This window comes from Polypterus senegalus, chromosome 2, assembly GCF_016835505.1.
Source record: "Polypterus senegalus isolate Bchr_013 chromosome 2, ASM1683550v1, whole genome shotgun sequence".
Taxonomy (NCBI): Eukaryota; Metazoa; Chordata; class Cladistia; order Polypteriformes; family Polypteridae; genus Polypterus; species Polypterus senegalus.
The window spans coordinates 109,330,487-109,348,974 of NC_053155.1; the positions used below are offsets into that span (position 1 = coordinate 109,330,487).

The window sequence follows — 18,488 nt, forward strand, 5'->3', positions numbered from 1 at the left end:
ACTGTTTTATCTTTTCTTATAACTGGAAGACAAATTGTTATCTACTATTTGGCCTAGCAATAAAGTTTAAATTCATTCATTCAATATGGGTTGTAAAGTATAATTCAGAAAGTAAGAAGTAAAGAAAAGAACAATACAGTTTGATACACTTTTCTCTCCAATAAACTTCAAGGCCATTAATGACCACAATGTACTTGTTTATTCAGTGAAATGTGAAATGCAATGGCAGAGACATGAATAAAAATTATGGTTAAAAAGACACAAATAATTGATTAGTATGGCTCACAAGATGAAAGGAGTCACAAAGGCAAAGTTTAGCCAAAGTTTAGCGATAAGTATGGTGAACATGTAGTGAGGGCCGTGAGCCTGAAACACACACCACAATTACACAAACACAAGTCCCAGTTTTAAATGATTTTATGTTTTCTTCAGTTGCAATCACACACACTTATTTTCCACTTTCACTACAGTACAATGTAATATTATGCTATTATTTTCTTCTTCTACTCCTCTCCAGGCCCACTTCCTACTCTCCTGATTCTGACTCACTTGGCTGTGGTGGGTTTAAGCTGGGCCCAGGAGTACGTCTGATGCAACAATATTGCCCCAGAGAAATACTTGCAGATCAGGTGAAATTTTTAGTAGACAAGGGACCCTTTTCCTGCTGGCACTCAAGGGCCCCAGTAAGGGTGCCCATTGGGACTACAACTCCCATTCAGCCCTCCAAATGGCCTGAGCAGAAACATGCTGCCAGCCAGTGTACTGGGGGATAATATGGCAACTGTAGGAAGTTTCCCTCTGTCCCTTCATTATTTTGACCTTCTAACTAGAAAAGGGAATACCAACAGTCTCAGCCAGAACTCCAGCCTATCCCTGCCTCCAATTACATTACAATAATTGGAAATAACAATATACACATAAATACTTAAACAGGTTTAATTACCTAACTTGTAAATTTTTGGGCAAGACCCATGCAGACATGAGGAGAACATACGCACTCAATACAGATAACGACTGGGAAAAGGATTCAAATGCACAATGTTATTTTTAAAACATAAAATTTTAAAAATACATTTAAACACATATATTGTTTTGCTTTCATGGTAATTTCAAATTTGTGATCATAGCAATATATACATTTTTTTGTTTCTTGGTAATTTCAACATTGTTATGATAGCAAATTAAATGTTTATACGAGTATTTAAACTTTTAATATCACATATTCTCTGAAATACTACCATGATGCACAATACAAAATTACGTTATTTAATAAAAAAAAACATATTTGCCTGTTACAGGCACATCAAAAGCACACAAAGATGCTGTATTTATAAAGATAGAACACAAGTAGTTGCAAAATATGACTTTCTTTGAATTATAAGGGGAGCCAATTGTGGGAATAGAATCTCTGACCTTGTGGGCACAGTGCCAAGGCCATACCCACCAGACCTCTCAGGCTATCCTTGCAGGAATTACTGTAAGCATAAAGCATCATCAGGTGACATTTAATTGTGCTTTCCGTTCATACAGAGACATTCAATCAAAACAGTGCCCTATATTCAGTCTACTTTGTTTCAAGTCAAGGTTACAAGTAAATTTACTGTTGCTAAAGAAGTACAAGACTCCAGAAAGCTTCTCAGTAACTTTAATTACTAAATTCCCATGTTATATATACATTCAAATTAAAATTATTGTTTAGTCCTTAGTACTAGATGGTGTAGTTTCTAAGTTCATATTTATTTTTTATTTTCAAAGTAAATAACGGTCTGTGACTCTTTAGGTCATTCTTTTTTTTCACATTTAAACAGTCTACAGAAAGGCACACTATATTATTACTAAGAGCTTCTGTAACTCCATCTATGCAAGGGTGAAAATACTGCTGTATTTTTGCTGCAAGAGATCTTCAAATATGCTGTATGTTGAAGTAACACATAAATCTATAACGCAATTTTCATCTCAACTTTGGGGTCATAATATTTCAAGAAGTTTAAGAATAATTAAGGATTATTTTCTAAAAATAAATTATGGGGTCTGATCTAACCAATGCATTCTATAGTTTGAAACAATTAAAAAATCCTCTGTGCATGAAAAATAGTACAAAGCAAAATAAAAAAGAATTTCATTTGATGAAAAAAAGATTAACCACTGCCGAGTGGAAGTTTATCAGTGTTCTAGCCTGCTGAAATCAAGAAAGTTAATTTAGCTATTTTAATTTTACACAGGTGGAAACACATTTGGTAGTTATTTTATTTATTTTACTATTTTTTTTAATGTATAGTATGTAAGAAACACTTTGGGAATCTGAAATGATCTAGTGGCTGTTGTGGCAAAATCACTTTTTTTATGACAGTATTTAGTTATTAGTAATGGATATCACTTCAATTTTTGTTTCCCGACCCAGTAATGTCAATGTAGTCAGAAAAAAGGTAAAAACAAAGAGATAAAATCAGTAGTACAGGCTTTGGCTCTCTGTTATCATATACTCTAAAACCATTTAAATAACACAACTGTACATTCATTCTACTTAAATGTTCAATCTACTACTGAACAATCAAGGTAAATTAACATTAACTTGGCCAAACATATATAACAGTATTGTTACACTTCTACAACTCCAGCTCAGAAAAAGTTGGGTTGGTATGGAAAGTACAGATAAAAACAGAAAGCAATTATTTCAATATTCACTTTGACTTGTACTCCATTACAAATAGTATAAAGACAGAATATTTAATGTTTCATAAAAAAATAATCATAAAAATATACACATAGTTTAGAGTCAATAATGAGTTACAAAAAGAAAATAATGATGCAAATAGACAAAGATGATGTTCAACAGGGGATTAAAATCATATTTTGGTATAAACGCTGTATCCAAGAATGGTGCAAAGATGGAAACACCCATAAATGTATGAGAAAATCATTAAAAAGTTAAAAAATAATGTTTCTCATAGACTGATCAGAAAAGATTTGTGTATTTTACCCTCTATAGTACATAATAAAATTAAAAGATTCAAGCAATCTGGAGAAATGTGGGTGCATAAAGGGTAAGGGCACAAGCCTAAGCGGTCTCTCTGTGCTCTCTGATCTCTCAGACAGCACTGCATCAAGAACCATCATTCACCAATAAGTAATATAACCACATGGGCACACAAGTATTTTAGAAAACACTAGCAAAATACCCGCGCTTCGCAGCGGAGAAGTAGTGTGTTAAAGAAGTTATGAAAAAGAAAAGCAAACATTTTAAAAATAACGTAAGATGATTGTTAATGTAATTGTTTTGTCATTGATATTGAGTGTTGTTGTCATATCTATCTATTTATATATATATATATATATCTGTATATATTTATATTATATATATATATATATATATATATATATATATAGCAAAATACCTGTGATTGGCAGCTGGGAAGTAAAAAGAAAAGGAAACATTTTAATAATAACGTAACATGATTGACAATTTAATTGTTTTGTCATTGTCATGAGTGTTGCTGGCATATATATATATATATATATATATATATATATATATATATACACACACACACACTGACACATATACAAACATATATATATATATATATATATACATCTATACACATATATATGCACAGTTATATATATATACACATATACACACATCCACCCCGGGGGCCCTGCCACCAAGGAGTTTTTTAACCACCTCAGTGACTTCAGTCCCAGAGATGGGAGAGCCCACCTCAGAGTCCCCAGGCTCTGCTTCCTCATTGGAAGGCATGTTAGTGGGATTGAGGAGGTCTTCGAAGTACTCCTCCCACCGACCCACAACGTCCCGAGGTGAGGTCAGCAGCGCACCATCCCCACCATATACGGTGTTGACACTGCACTGCTTCCCCCTCCTGAGACGCCGGACGGTGGACCAGAATCTCCTCGAAGCCGTCCGAAAGTCGTTCTCCATGGCCTCCAAACTCCTCCCATGCCCGAAGTTTTGCCTCAGCAACAACCGGCCGCGTTCGCTTGGCCTGCCGGTACCTATCAGCTGCCTCCAGAGACCCACAGGACAAAAAAGTCCTATAGGACTCCTTCTTCAGCTTGACGGCATCCCTCACCGCCGGTGTCCACCAACGGGTTCGGGATTGCCGCCACGACAGGCACCGACCACCTTGCGGCCACAGCTCCGTCAGCCGCCTCAACAATAGAGGCACGGAACATGGCCCATTCAGACTCAATGTCCCCCACCTCCCTCGGGGCGGGTTGAAGTTCTGCCGGAGGTGGGAGTTGAAGCTACTTCTGACAGGGGACTCTGCCAGCCGTTCCCAGCAGACCCTCACAACACGTTTGGGCCTACCAGGTCTGACCGGCATCTTCCCCCACCATCGAAGCCAACTCACCACCAGGTGGTGATCAGTTGACAGCTCCGCCTCTCTTCACCCGAGTGTCCAAGACATATGGCCGCAAGTCCGACGACACGACCACAAAGTCGATCATCGACCTGAGGCCTAGGGTGTCCTGGTGCCAAGTGCACATATGAACACCCTTATGCTTGAACATGGTGTTCGTTATGGACAATCCATGACGAGCACAGAAGTCCAATAACAAAACACCGCTCAGATTCAGATCGGGGGGGCCATTCCTCCCAATCACGCCCTTCCAGGTCTCACTGTCATTGCCCACGTGAGCATTGAAGTCACCCAGCAAAACGAGGGAATCCCCAGAAGGTATGCCCTCCAGCAACCCCTCCAGAGACTCCAAAAAGGGTGGATACTCCAAACTGCTGTTCGCGCATACGCACAAACAACAGTCAGGACCCTTCCCCACCCGGCGGAGGGAGGCCACCCTCTCGTCCACCGGGGTAAACCCCAATGCACAGGCTCCGAGTCGGGGGGCAATAAGTATGCCCACACCTGCTCGGCGCTCTCACCGGGGCAACTCCAGAGTGGTAGAGAGTCCAGCCCCTCTCGAGAAGATTGGTTCCAGAGTCCAAGCTGTGCGTCGAGGTGAGTCCGACTATATCTAGCCGGAACCTCTCGACCTCGCACTAGCTCAGGCTCCTTCCCTTCAGAGAGGTGACATTCCACGTCCCAAGAGCCAGTTTCTGTAGCCGAGGATCAGACCGCCAAGGTCCCCGCGGCCACCACCCAACTCACACTGCACCCAACCTCCTTGGCCCCTCCCATAGGTGGTGAGCCCATGGGGAGGAGGACCCACGCTACCTCTTCGGGATGTGCCCGCCGAGCCCCATGGGTGCAGGCCCGGCCACCAGGCGCCGCCATCGAGCCCCACCTCCAGGCCTGGCTCCAGAGGGGGGCCCCGGTGACCCGCATCCGGGCAAGGGAAAACGTCGTCCAAAGGTTTCACTCATCATTGGAGGTTTGTTGAACCGCTCTTTGTCTCATCCCTCACCTAGGACCAGTTTGCCTTGGGTGGCCCTACCAGGGGCATAAAGCCCCGGACAACATAGCTCCTAGGATCATTGGGACACGCAAACCCCTCCACCACGATAAGGTGACGGTTCAAGGTGCCTCTATTGTTGAGGCGGCTGACCGGAGCTGTGGCCGCAAGGTGGTCGGTGCCTGTCGTGGCGGCAATCCCCGAACCCGTTGGTGGACACCGCGTGAGGGATGCCGTCAAGCTGAAGAAGGAGTCCTATAGGACTTTTTGTCCTGTGGGTCTCTGGAGGCAGCTGATAGGTACCGCAGGCCAAGCGAACGCGGCTTCGGTTGTTGCTGAGGCAAAACTCGGGCATGGGAGGAGTTTGGAGAGGCCATGGAGAACGACTTTGGACGGCTTCGAGGAGATTCTGGTCCACCGTCCGGCGCCTCAGGAGGGGAAGCAGTGCAGTGTCAACACCGTATATGGTGGGGATGGTGCGCTGCTGACCTCACTGACGCTAGGGTCGGTGGGAGGAGTACTTCGAAGACCTCCTCAATCCCACTAACATGCCTTCCAATGAGGAAGCAGAGCCTGGGGACTCTGAGGTGGGCTCTCCCATCTCTGGGACTGAAGTCACCGAGGTGGTCAAAAACTCCTTGGTGGCAGGGCCCCGGGTGGATGAGATACCGAGTTCCTTAAGGCTCTGGATGTTGTAGGACTGTCTTGGTTGACACGTCTCTGCAACATCGCATGGACATCGGGGACAGTGCCTCTGGATTGGCAGACCGGGGTGGTGGTCCCCCTCTTTAAAAAGGGGGACCGGAGGGTGTGTTCCAACTATAGAGGGATCACACTCCTCAGCCTCCCTGGAAAAGTCTATTCGGGGTTCTGGAGAGGAGGGTCCGTCGGATAGTCAACCTCGGATTCAGGAGGAACAGTGTGGTTTTCGGCCCTGGTCGCGAACAGTGGACCAGCTCTTCACCCTTAGCAGAGTCCTGAGGGTGCATGGGAGTTTGCCCGACCGGTCTACATGTGTTTTGTGGACTTGGAAAAGGCATTCGACCGTGTCCCTCGGGAATCCTGTGGGGGTGCTCGGGAGTATGGGGTACCGGACCCCTGATAAGAGCTGTTCGGTCTCTGTACAACCGTGTCAGAGCTTGGTCCGCATTGCCGCAGTAAGTCGAGCCCGCTTCCAGTGAGAGTTGGACTCGCCAGGGCTGCCCTTTGTCACCATTCTGTTCATAACTTTTATGGACAGAATTTCTAGGCGCAGCCAGGGTGTTGAAGGGGTCCGGTTTGGTGGACTCAGGATTGGGTCACTGCTTTTTGCAGATGATGTTGTCCTGTTTGCTTCATCAGGCCGTGATCTTCAGCTCTCTGGATCGGTTCGCAGCTGAGTGTGAAGCGGCTGGGATGAGAATCAGCACCTCCAAATCCGAGCATGGTCCTCAGCCGAAAAGGGTGGAGTGCCCTCTCAGGGTTGGGGAGAGATCCTGCCCCAAGTGGAGGAGTTCAAGTATCTCGGGGTCTTGTTCACGAGTGAGGGAAGAATGGAGCGTGAGATCGACAGGCGGATCGGTGCGGCATCCGCAGTGATGCGGGCTCTGCATCGGTCTGTCGTGGTGAAAAGGAGCTGAGCCGTAAGGCAAAGCTCTCAATTTACCAGTCGATCTACGCTCCTACCCTCACCTATGGTCATGAGCTATGGGTAGTGACCGAAAGAACAAGATCGCGAATACAAGCGGCTGAAATGAGTTTCCTCCGCAGGGTGTCTGGGCTTTCCCTTAAAGATAGGGTGAGAAGCTCAGTCATCCGGGAGGGGCTCAGAGTAGAGCCGCTGCTCCTCCGCATCGAGAGGAGTCAGATGAGGTGGCTCGGCATCTGATCAGGATGCCTCCTGGACGCCTCCCTGGTGAGGTGTTCCGGCACGTCCAACCGGGAGGAGGCCCCGGGGAAGACCCAGGACACGCTGGAGGGACTATGTCTCCCGGCTGGCCTGGGAACGCCTTTGGGATTCTCCGAAGAGCTGGAAGAAGTGGCCGGGGAGAGGGAAGTCTGGGCCTCTCTGCTTAAGCTGCTACCCCCGCGACCCGACCTCGGATAAGCGGAAGAGAATGGATGGATGGATGGATATACACACATACATATATATACATACTGTATATATACACACACACACATATATACATACTGTATATACACATATACATATCTACATATATACTGTATATACACATATATATACAAATCTACATATATATATATATATCCACATATATATATATTAGGGGTGGGACTCGATTAAAAAAATTAATCCTATTAATTAGAGGATTAATCATATGTGATCGCACACGTAAATTTGCCCCAAATCGCAAATGTTTTTTTTTTTTTTTAATTTAAAAGTGTTTTAGTGGGCTTACAGAATCAAATAATAGACATGTACATGAATATTGTAAACTGAAGCTGTTTTAATTTCTGAAAAAAAAGCCTTTAAACTGCATTTGAATTCAAAACAGAAACAAAAATATCATCCCTGGTTAAAATTGGGCAGACTTAAAAATAAAGTGGTAGTTTAAGTACTTTAAGTAGATTTTCAGAATAGTATTGTCTTTAAATAATAATAACCAAAATTTCAACATAAAGTGCAGTTTTTCTTCTTAAAAAATAAGTCAGAAACATAAAAGGTAATTTGACCAACTTAATCTTTAAACTCTGAGTAACCTTAGCCAAAATTATTTTGTACATTAGGCTAAAACAGTGTGATCATTGAACATTTTGTAATTAGATGTAATTAGAATTACTAACGGTCACGGAAGTCCAATGATCCCCAGTAAGAGCCACAAAGTCTGCTTTCTGTAATGCATCTAATTTTGCTTGCTTTTCAGTGTGCACAAAACCATGCTTTTATCAAGGCTTCCTCGGGAAGTCGAAATGATCAGTCGTAGGAACGCGCTTTATTCCGACTCTAACATTTTTGTAGCTGTGATGTGTGCATCAGTGTAATGGATGTACCAGGAAATCATGCATTGACAAAAGTTCCCGCTTGCTTGGAATTGAAAGTGTGATTAAATGCGTTATTTTTAACGCGTTATGGAGTACATGCATCGAAGCTTCTCAGCTGTGCTTGTGCTAATAAAGGGAAACATTTTAAAAATAACGTAACATGATTCTGCGTTAACCGAATATTTTTTCATACGTCCCAAACCAAGGAGATGCGAAGGTAAAATGAATCGGTAGCGCGTACATACTCAGTGCATCCCTCTCGAATCGAACCTCGAATGTCGCATTAGAGGCTTAAGACTCTACAATTAGCCACAGCGTGTGGCTTGTCTATGCGAGTATGTACTGTAGATCGGGTATATATATACATTTAAATATATACCCGCGTATCGCAGTGGAGAAGTAGAAGTTATGAAAAAGAAAAGGGAACATTTTAAAAATAACGTAACATGACTGTCAATATACAGTATTTGTTTTGTGAGTGTTACTGAGTGTTGCTGTCATCAAGGATTTGATTATCATTATTTCTTTCAATCAGGTTTGTATTTGTAGGATGTGTTGTGTTCAAGTTACATTCCGTGTTTGTCAATCGCTGTAAAGATGACAGGTTTCATTCATCGATTCGTTTCTTACTGCATCAATAAACAGCTCGTCTTCTTCTTTATCTGAGACCTGACACACTGCATGCACGGGTTTTTTTACACTGTCTTCCTTTAGCGGGACATTGACTTTTTCCACCGTGTGCTTTGTTTCCACAGTAGCAGCATTTATGAATATATGTATGTATCAGACGCTTCATATTTTTGCTGCCTTTTCAATTGTGTAATTCGGTTTTGTTCAGCTCTTTGGAACTGTTGCCTTTATCTGTGCACTGCGCCAGTTCACGTGAGCCGCTCGGTGTACATGCAGCGAAGTTCCCCAGTTGTGCTGGTGCCATCTCCTGCTATGTCCATGGCTGTATTTAATGTTACCTTAGTCCTGGCACTTAAAACTTTCTCTCGCAGTTTCGCTGAGTTTGTGTCAAACACCACCCTGACCATCTCATCTTCCTCTCCATAAGCACAGTCCTTAACCCGTGAATATTTAGTGGGAGTTTGCTATTGGATTGCCGCTGACGGACGGCCTTATATGGGCAGGCACTAAATTACAAACGCCAGCGCAGCTGTCTATGAACTTAATTTAAAGTGTAGGTTTACATCGTGCTTTGTTTCCGAAGTAGCAGAACTCATCAATATAGTTGTATATGTCACTCGCTCGCTTCTTATTGTTTCGCTGCCTTCTCAATTATATAATGCATGTTTTCTTCAGCGCTTTTTGGAGGTCTTCCTGATTTTCTACGTACTGCGTGATTACGTGGGAGGCGTGATGATGTCACACGAAACTCCGCCCCCACGGCGTTCAAGCTCATCTCCATTACAGTAAATGGAGAAAAACAGCTTCCAGTTATGACCATTACGCGTAGAATTTCGATATAAAACCTGCCCAACTTTTGTAAGGAAGCTGTAAGGAATGAACCTGCCAAATTTCAGCCTTCCACCCACACGGGAAGTTGGAGAATTAGTGATGAGTGAGTGAGTGAGTGAGTGAGTGAGGGCTTTGCCTTTTATTATTATAGATTTTAGGAACGCAATACGTAGTTAAATCCACAAATGCTTGTTACAACTGTACCGTGCAAAAATTAAATCGTATGTTAACAGCCAGAAACACCATTGACTTCTCTAGGCTCAAAGGCATCTAAGATGGACAATGACACAGTGAATGGGTTGAATTGATATTTCAGATCTTTTTAGAATAAATGCATATTGTGTTTATCGGACCAAGGAAGGAAAGGATCATCCAGACCGTGCCAGCGTCTGTGATAGGATGTGGTTTTGTCAGTATCCTGGGCAAGGGTAACTTGCAGCTCTGTGATGGCACCATTAATGCTGAGTAGTACAGTACATCCTGATTTCAGAGCAACTTATGCTGCCTTCAGGATGACACCTCTTCCATGGATTCCCATGCGTATTTAAGTAAGACAATGCAAAACCACATTCTGCGTGCATTACAAGGCATGGCTGCATTGGAAGAGGGGGCAGGTGCTCAACTGGCCTTCCTGATGTCCTGAAGAGTCCTCAACTGGAATTGTGTGGTGCATTTTGAAATGCAAAGTGAGACAACAAAGACTCTATACTGTTGCACACATTGTTTGCAAGAAGAATGAGACACAATTACACCTGAGACATTCAATAAATTGTCTTCAGCACCTAAATGTTTAATAGTGCTGTGAAAAGGAAAGACAGCATTACAAAGCAGTAAATTCCTCACTGTTTAAAATTTGTTTGCCAAAAACACCTTTTTATTTGTATTTTTCATACTGTTCTGACTTTGTTCTCGTTGTGGTCATAGTAATAATTATAATTCTCATATTAAATAGACAAACCAAAGCCAAAGGCTCCTAGTTCATTTCTCCAGCTTCTAAATTTTATCTAAGAAAATACCTTAAGCATATAATTTGTATATTTCTTCCTTAGCAGTTCTGTCCTGCAGTTTTAATTTTTAAATGGTCTTTTCTTTTTCCATTCACCAATTGAGATTATGGTAAACAGAATGAAAGAAACAAATGGATCAATCAATATAAAACACTACAAACTAACATCTTTGAAAACACACAAAGGCACAATAGAAAGACAGATAATGTGCAAGAAGCAGTTTTTGTGGAGCCTAGGAAAAATCTTGATTGTACTTTGGTGAACACAATTGTGTAACCAAGGACATTCAACTGAAGTAAACTGGAAAATAATTATAATGTCATAAAAACAAATGAAATGAATAATAAAGTCAGTATTACTGAAGAGTAAAATGATCAGTCTGCAAGAAAATAAAAAATGTGACCTAAAGCAGTACTGAAAACTATAGTAAGAGATGAAAAAGCACCTGAAAGGTTAACAGAGAAACTGAAAAAAAAATGATCACTGACACTTAAAGAAACAATACATACTGTAAATAAAAAGATTTTACTAGTATTGATGGCAACAAAAACAAAACATCAAATAACAAAAGGCATTGTTTTTATTTTTTACTGAACCTATTCCAGTAATAATTCAGATAGAATCATCGGATAATTAGAAATTTACAAATGTATTTCTATCCACAATACTGGACAAAATTGGATCTAGTAATTAAAGACCAATATTTACTTCTATTTCATGCAAAATTATGGAAACAGTATTTACAAACACATTAAAGGACTACTTACTGTATATGACAATAATATGCTAAATCGCATCCAGCATGGGATCATGAAACAAAGATCCTGCTGAAACAAGCTGTTGGCCTTTTTTGAACAGGCAAGTGGCATAGTCAACAAAAGCATCATAACTTAGACTTTCAAACAGTCTTTGATAGAGTACTGCACAAAAGATTAATTTTGGAAATAGAAGGCTTTGGTATTAGAATTATTTCATTAAAACTGCATATTAACTTAGTTAATATACCATGCACAAAACACAGAAAAGAGAAGAATGCTCCATGTGTCCAGTGCTTCAGCAGGTACTTTTCCTAAATTAAATTAATTACATGCATTGTAATATAATAGTAAACTAGTGAAATTTGCAGGGGACATTAACCTGGATGGATAGAAAATATTGAGGAGGAAGCAAAAATAATTAAAAACAATCTGTACGATATTCTGAACTGGGCAAAGATTGCAAATTACTACATGTAGGCACAAACAACATTCTACTTGTCTTGGCACAGTGTGCATAATCAATAGGCAAATAAGGTACATTATAAAAAATGTTGAATATTGTTGAATGCTGTGCTAGTGAGAGAGATCACTGCTTGTGGTTCTGGCTACTATGCTACGTAGGAACTCCTGAAGCTGTACAAAGTCCATCCCTAGATGAAAGAGCATATCTGGCTACGACTGGGAGTTAATCATCTTATTTGTTTATGATTTTATTGTGCTTAATGACCACATTACAATATGTAAAACACTATCCAATCCAATCAAAAATGCAATCACTACAAAATTTAAAAGAAATTAAAAAGCATTAAATCATAGACAACACTTAATTCCCCAGCCCCTAACCAATTTGGATGGACAGGTGAACAAAAGACCCATTATAAGAAAAACAAAGCAGATGTAGAGGCAAGATGGGTTTATTATAAAACAACATCAATGAATTGTTGCCAAATTCTGAAAAAGCTTTACACCACTCCTTGCAAATTATTTCCTACATTTAGATAATATAGGACTTTGCTTTTCCATTGAGTTATAAAGGGTGAGCCAGATAAGTTGACATGCAATCAATGTAGTATAAAACATCACAATTAATTTATTGTCTATAATCATATCTTATGTAGTGTTACTCCAGGCAATACCATTAGAGTATAAGCAATAACTATGAATCCAGCACAATCTGACAAAAAAAACAGATGATCTTAGTGTAGCATAATCCCAAAACATATGACTTAGCAAGGTCAGCATTTGATTACATTGTTGACAGTGTTCAGGCCCTAAAATACCTTGAATAATACAAATCTTAAAAGATATGTGTAATTTCTAATTTTTAGTTGAATTACACAAAATGTTTCAGATTGCTGATGAGTATATGTTTATTATTAAATTCCAATCCTTGTTTTAGATTTTAATTGAGAGTTCACTTTCCTATTTTTAACTAAAATCACCTGGACATACCACAAAATTAGTTGATAAAGCCTAGAAATACAACGGATATTCTCCTTATTACTACCTAAAATATATTCTAGCATAAATACTGCTGGACAGACTGGAAGTTGCACAGGGTAATTTTGACAAAGTTTCTAAGTTGTACAAATAAGAAAAATGTAAAAGTACTGTTGTGGAAATTCAAAACCCCATTAGTCTTGAGCACAGAAGACTGGATAGGGATTTTTTTTTTTTTTTATTACCTCATCAGAATTCTTTCAATAAAATAATGAATAAAATTCTTGAGGGAACAGCTGGAAATTATGCAGATGTACTTTTACGACTGAAACTTTGAAGTACTTTTATCATCAGAATCAAACTACAGAGTCATTTCACACCTTTTAAAATATATGAGATATTATGATAGCTTAGCTATTAGCTAACCTACAATACTAGACAGATACACTCTATGGTCTTCTCTGATTTGTAAAACCTCATATGGTCTTAGGTTGTAACATTCCTTCTAAACATTAGTTGAACTATTTGTAACCAGGATCAGATTATACTTTATATGTTATTTTAAAGTATCTATCCTTTACTCCATTTTTTTATTTGCCTTTTACGACAGATCTCATCTACCTGGTTCTACTTCACAGCAAAGTTTACTATCCAGCAGTCACATGACTGGGGGCTGTGCACATAAGATAATGGCTAAGTCTATGATAATGATTTCTCAAATGCAATTGCTTCATTGTCTTTGTTACAGGCCATTCTCTATTCTAAATTGTAACCATTATTCTGTTTGCAAGGGTTTGTTTGCCAAAAACACAATCAAACCTACAACATGCCTATTCTTGTAGTTTTCACACCATTAACTCGAATGAATAAAAAGTGTCCATTGTAACCTTTATACCCATGACCCATGATGTCACAGCCACTTATTTCCAGGTTGTTTACCTAGCAATAAGACAGTAATCACTTCACAAAATGGCATTGGAAAAGATGGAAAGATAATTCAACCAAAATAAATAAATTCCAATTAGGAAAAATGTTATCAGAATTGGAATCTACAGTACATGTTCCAAAACCTAAAATAAGTCAAAAAAGGTCCACCCAAGTGTGATGCCTGGTTTGCACACTGCTGACATACTCCTACTTGAACCCAGGATATCAATACTCATAGACTGAGATAGACTAGGGAGAATGAGGACACATGACAACAATAGGCTGGTGCAAACAGTGCACGTAGTACTTTTTACTTTATCACATAAAGTGCTAACTCTTTGGGTACTACGTATTTTTTCCAAAAAAGTACTGTCTTCTGAAAAGTACACAAAGCAATTGTTTCTCACACAAATAAACATAAAACATGTGTTGCTGCATGCTGTAGCTGCCAGTTTATCAGGAATTCGTGGCAGACTGGCTTACAGGCTGTCATCACGTGGTGAAGGGCGGGGCAGCAATGGCAGTCGGGTTCGTTATGCATCACAATCTGGTTTGTAACTCTTGTCATTGTAAGTGGTGGTTTTCCCAGGTGAATATTGCAGTAGGTGCTTCAGCTACACAAACCTGTTCAGCACCACGATCAGCTAGGGATCGATCATCTGGAGACTGATCAGCTGTTGCTGGTACATTACATTCGTTTTTGATCACTTGAATTTGTGAGATCCAATTCAGCAATGATATGCAAAATGTCGCCCATGAAATATTTTGCTTTATTCATTCACTTTGATCTCTCTCCAGATGTTGATGCCATTTTTGCCATTGTTTGCTCCTCGCTACTTGGTCAAACCAATTTTGCTGACTTTCCTTCTAGCAAAGAGATTCCAACTAAAGCATAATGGTGTGTTTTGTTACCATTTACAGTTGATTACTCCTCCTTTTGACAAAAGTGGATATTCGCCCTGAAAGAGTTAAAAACAAAGTGCAGCGCAGTCTCATTCAATAATAATTCTTGATAAAATCATTGCATTTATGAAGATTAAAACAAGCAATAAATAAGTTCTCTCTATCACTGATATCCAAGAATAAATCCATGGAGACATCAGGTTTCCTTTTCTACAAAACCAGCATGTCTTTCTCTGTCTGTCTTCTCAGCTAAGACCATAGGTCTTGCAGATGGGCTGAGACACTGACACTTGCAGTTTCACTCTCCAGCACTTGTCCCAACCACTATCTTTAGGAATTCAAAGGGATGCTTGGAGCTTTACCCCAATCTTCCAATACACCCTCCTCTGTTTTTACAAGATCCCTAGGAGTTCTAGTTATCCCCACCACTCCTCCAGATTGTTCAGCTGGGGACAATGCACCCCTGAAGTGCCATTCCTCGCTCATTAATAGGGTTACTGACTGCCTGCCAACTCACCTCCATGCTGGCTCACACTCCCGATTCTGTCTTTATCTGATCTTTGGTTTCTCTTTCTCTCTCTCTCTTCTAATTGGCTCAGGCTCCTTTTTACACTAAAAAAGGTACACCAGCATTCTAATTTATGACCTGTTGACAGTCAATGAGCAAACTGGAACCATCCATACACTCATATGCAAGAGTGATTAGACCAATCTCCCCATTAAACACCCTGCAGGTGCTGTATGACCACACACACCTACAGAGCCTTTGTACACAGTTTTGAATTTTATATAGACCCTTATAGTGCTGTACCACACCAAGTACTGTACTTCAAGAAAGCCAACAAAAATAAAACATAAAACCAACAGTAACATTCGGGAGTTACACTTGTAAATGGTTATTGAGTTCTTATATTTTCAAGTTTGCTTAGCATTTATGTTCCTGTCCTGTCTTGACTCCTGTTTTTGATCTTTTGTCTATTGTTTGACTACAGCTTTTGAAATTGCCCTTTTTGGATTTAGAAAATGTTCCATCTTATGTATTTTCTGGGTATGACTTTCTGCTTGTATTTTGGATTCTGTTTTTTGAATTACAAACTTGTTTAAATAAATTATGTTTTTCCCAGATTTTTTCATGTACCTGTCCTAATCTTTATTATTCTCTGTGTGCATGCAGCCTACATTTTACAGAATACTGCTTTGCTTGTGGAATCTTTTGACCTTTTGGTTGCAAAGCACAGGCTTTCACTTCTATGAATAATAAACCCAACTTAGAAATACACAGCATCCTGTAAATCCATGTCATCAAAATAGTGGTACATATGGGAAAAAAAAAAAATACAAAATAGTGGCACCTGTGCAAAGTCATCATACATTATGGCAGAACCCATGAAACACAAAATAGCATGGAAAAATAGTAAAAAAAAATAAAATGTAAATATATAATTAACACTAGAATTACCAGAGCCTGCGAAAAAACACGTAGATCCGGCCCACCTTAAATCCCATTGCACCTCTCCCAAATAATAAAGGCATGAGCTGGGAGACCTTTGTGCACGTTCTGCAGCGGTGGGGGGATGGAATAGTAGGCTGTTCGCTGCTTGTCTTTATCAGCACCTTTATAGGACAAAAGATGCTGATGGAGAGGTGCGAAGGGATTTAACTCTTTCAGGGCTGATGTCAACTTCTGTCAAAAGGAGGAGCTGACGATGGTAATCAACATGTAAATTGTGACATAAACCAACCGTTATCTTTTAGTTGGACTCACGTTGCTAGAAGGAAAGTTAGCTTCATTGGTTTGACCGAGACTTCCTGCACTCGTGTGAGTAGCACGGCGCAAACAACGGCAAAAATGGCACTGACATAATGGCGAGAGGTCAAAGCGAATGCGTAAAGCAAAATACTGCGTGGACAAAGTTTTGCCTATTACCTCTGAACTGGACGATGACTTGCTGGACTCCAATTTTGATACAAGTGATCGAAAATGAATGTGAGGTTCCAGCTTTAGCTGATTGGTCTCCGGCTAATCGCGGTGCTAAACAGGTTCATGTAGTTGACATGCCTACGGCACTGTTAGCCAGGAAGACAATGGTAAGCAGTAGAAACCAGATTGCAATGCACTGCGACCGTGATCCCTGCTGCTGCTGCTGCCTCGTCCACGCAAAGACAACCCGGCAGCAAGCCGGTCGCACATTCTTGGCAAACTGGCAGCCACAGCATGCAGCAACAGATGCTTAATGTTGATTTCTCTGTGAAACCATTGCTTTTCAGAAACTATGTTTTTTTAGAAAAAATATTCAGCCCTCAAAGAGTTAAAGTGGGCCAGATCTACTAGTTTTTTCGTAGGCTCTGGTAATTCTAGTGTTAATAAACCAACAATTGGCCATTTTTTGCACAATGTTGACATCACATTTTCTCATGTACTTAAAATATTTATCAATTGAAAGATAGCAGTGTCAAATAATCCACACTGTAGCTACTGTACTAAAATATTCATTAGTAAATCATATAAAGTAATTACACTATAATTACAGTAATAAATAGGTAGAATTTTCTAGTTTTATATTTTCAATAAAACTACAAGGTAAGCATTTGTATTTTGAGTTATAGAACCTACATTTACATTTTTATTAAAATAATTATGCTGGAAGCTTACAATAAAATCTAAAATTCAGATTTTAAATGATGCATTTTTAGAGGCTGTAGTTAAATTAAACCCATAATTTTTAGATGGCTATAATATGCAGTATAATATCCATTTTAGTACATGTTGTTTTTTTGTAAATAAAACATATTGCTAAACTTATATAAGGCAACACAGTATGTAAGGACACTTGGAAGGAGCAAAAAATACATATGATTAAAATTAGTTACCTAAAATTTTTAGTTCTGCGTTGGAATAGATCACTCCATATTTATTTTCTGCTTTACACTGGTACATCCCAGCATCAGTCTGACGGACATTCTGGATCAAGACTTCACCATTAACTATTTCAATTCTATCCTGTAACAAAAGAAAAAAAATTATGCTATAAAATTACATTTTTAATGTTGCAAAATGCTTATTAAAAGTGCAGTTTTTTTCAACATTAACATCTACTCCTGTTTCAGTATAAATGCATTATATTCAAATTTTAGTTGCAGGTTTATTCAAATATATAAAATTAATCTGTTTTTCTGTCAATGACTCACTACGTGATGGACCTCGTTTTCCTTATCCTGTGTTGGCATTACCACCGAGCCTTCCACCAATTATCAACTTACAACCTCAGCAGCAAGGCCCTATATGAGAGAAATTATGCTCTGCAGCTCCCATTCTGAGGTTTTCAAGAAGAATACTAGGTGGCACACACAAGAGAAGCATCCAAGTACAGAGACTCACAAGACCACAAGTTGACAATAGCTGGTGTTATGAAGAGGCCGGAGATGGTGGGCAGGCAAAGAGATGAAGCAAATTTGTATCTGAGATAGAAGGTATTGGTGGGTATGGTTGCAACAGGGAGGAGAGGCCTAGGCCTATACTCAAAGACCCAGATGGGCAAGGGCTGCAGCAAAGAAAGATATCAGGGGCCTCATGCATAACGCCATGCGTAGAATTCACACTATAACATGGAGTATGGACAAAAGCGGAAATGTG

General features: G+C 40.0%; 1 protein-coding gene across 4 annotated transcripts in view; it reads right to left on the reverse strand.

Annotated features, from left to right (window-relative positions):
* Positions 1 to 18,488, reverse strand: part of cntn5 (contactin 5) — a 1,359,131-nt gene that overhangs the window by 265,699 nt on the left and 1,074,944 nt on the right. For all 4 annotated transcript variants that reach the window (XM_039744349.1, XM_039744347.1, XM_039744348.1 and 1 more), the window contains exon 12: positions 17,726 to 17,855. In XM_039744349.1, the coding sequence (XP_039600283.1) occupies positions 17,726 to 17,855 (130 nt within the window). The remainder of the gene's footprint in view (positions 1 to 17,725; positions 17,856 to 18,488) is intronic.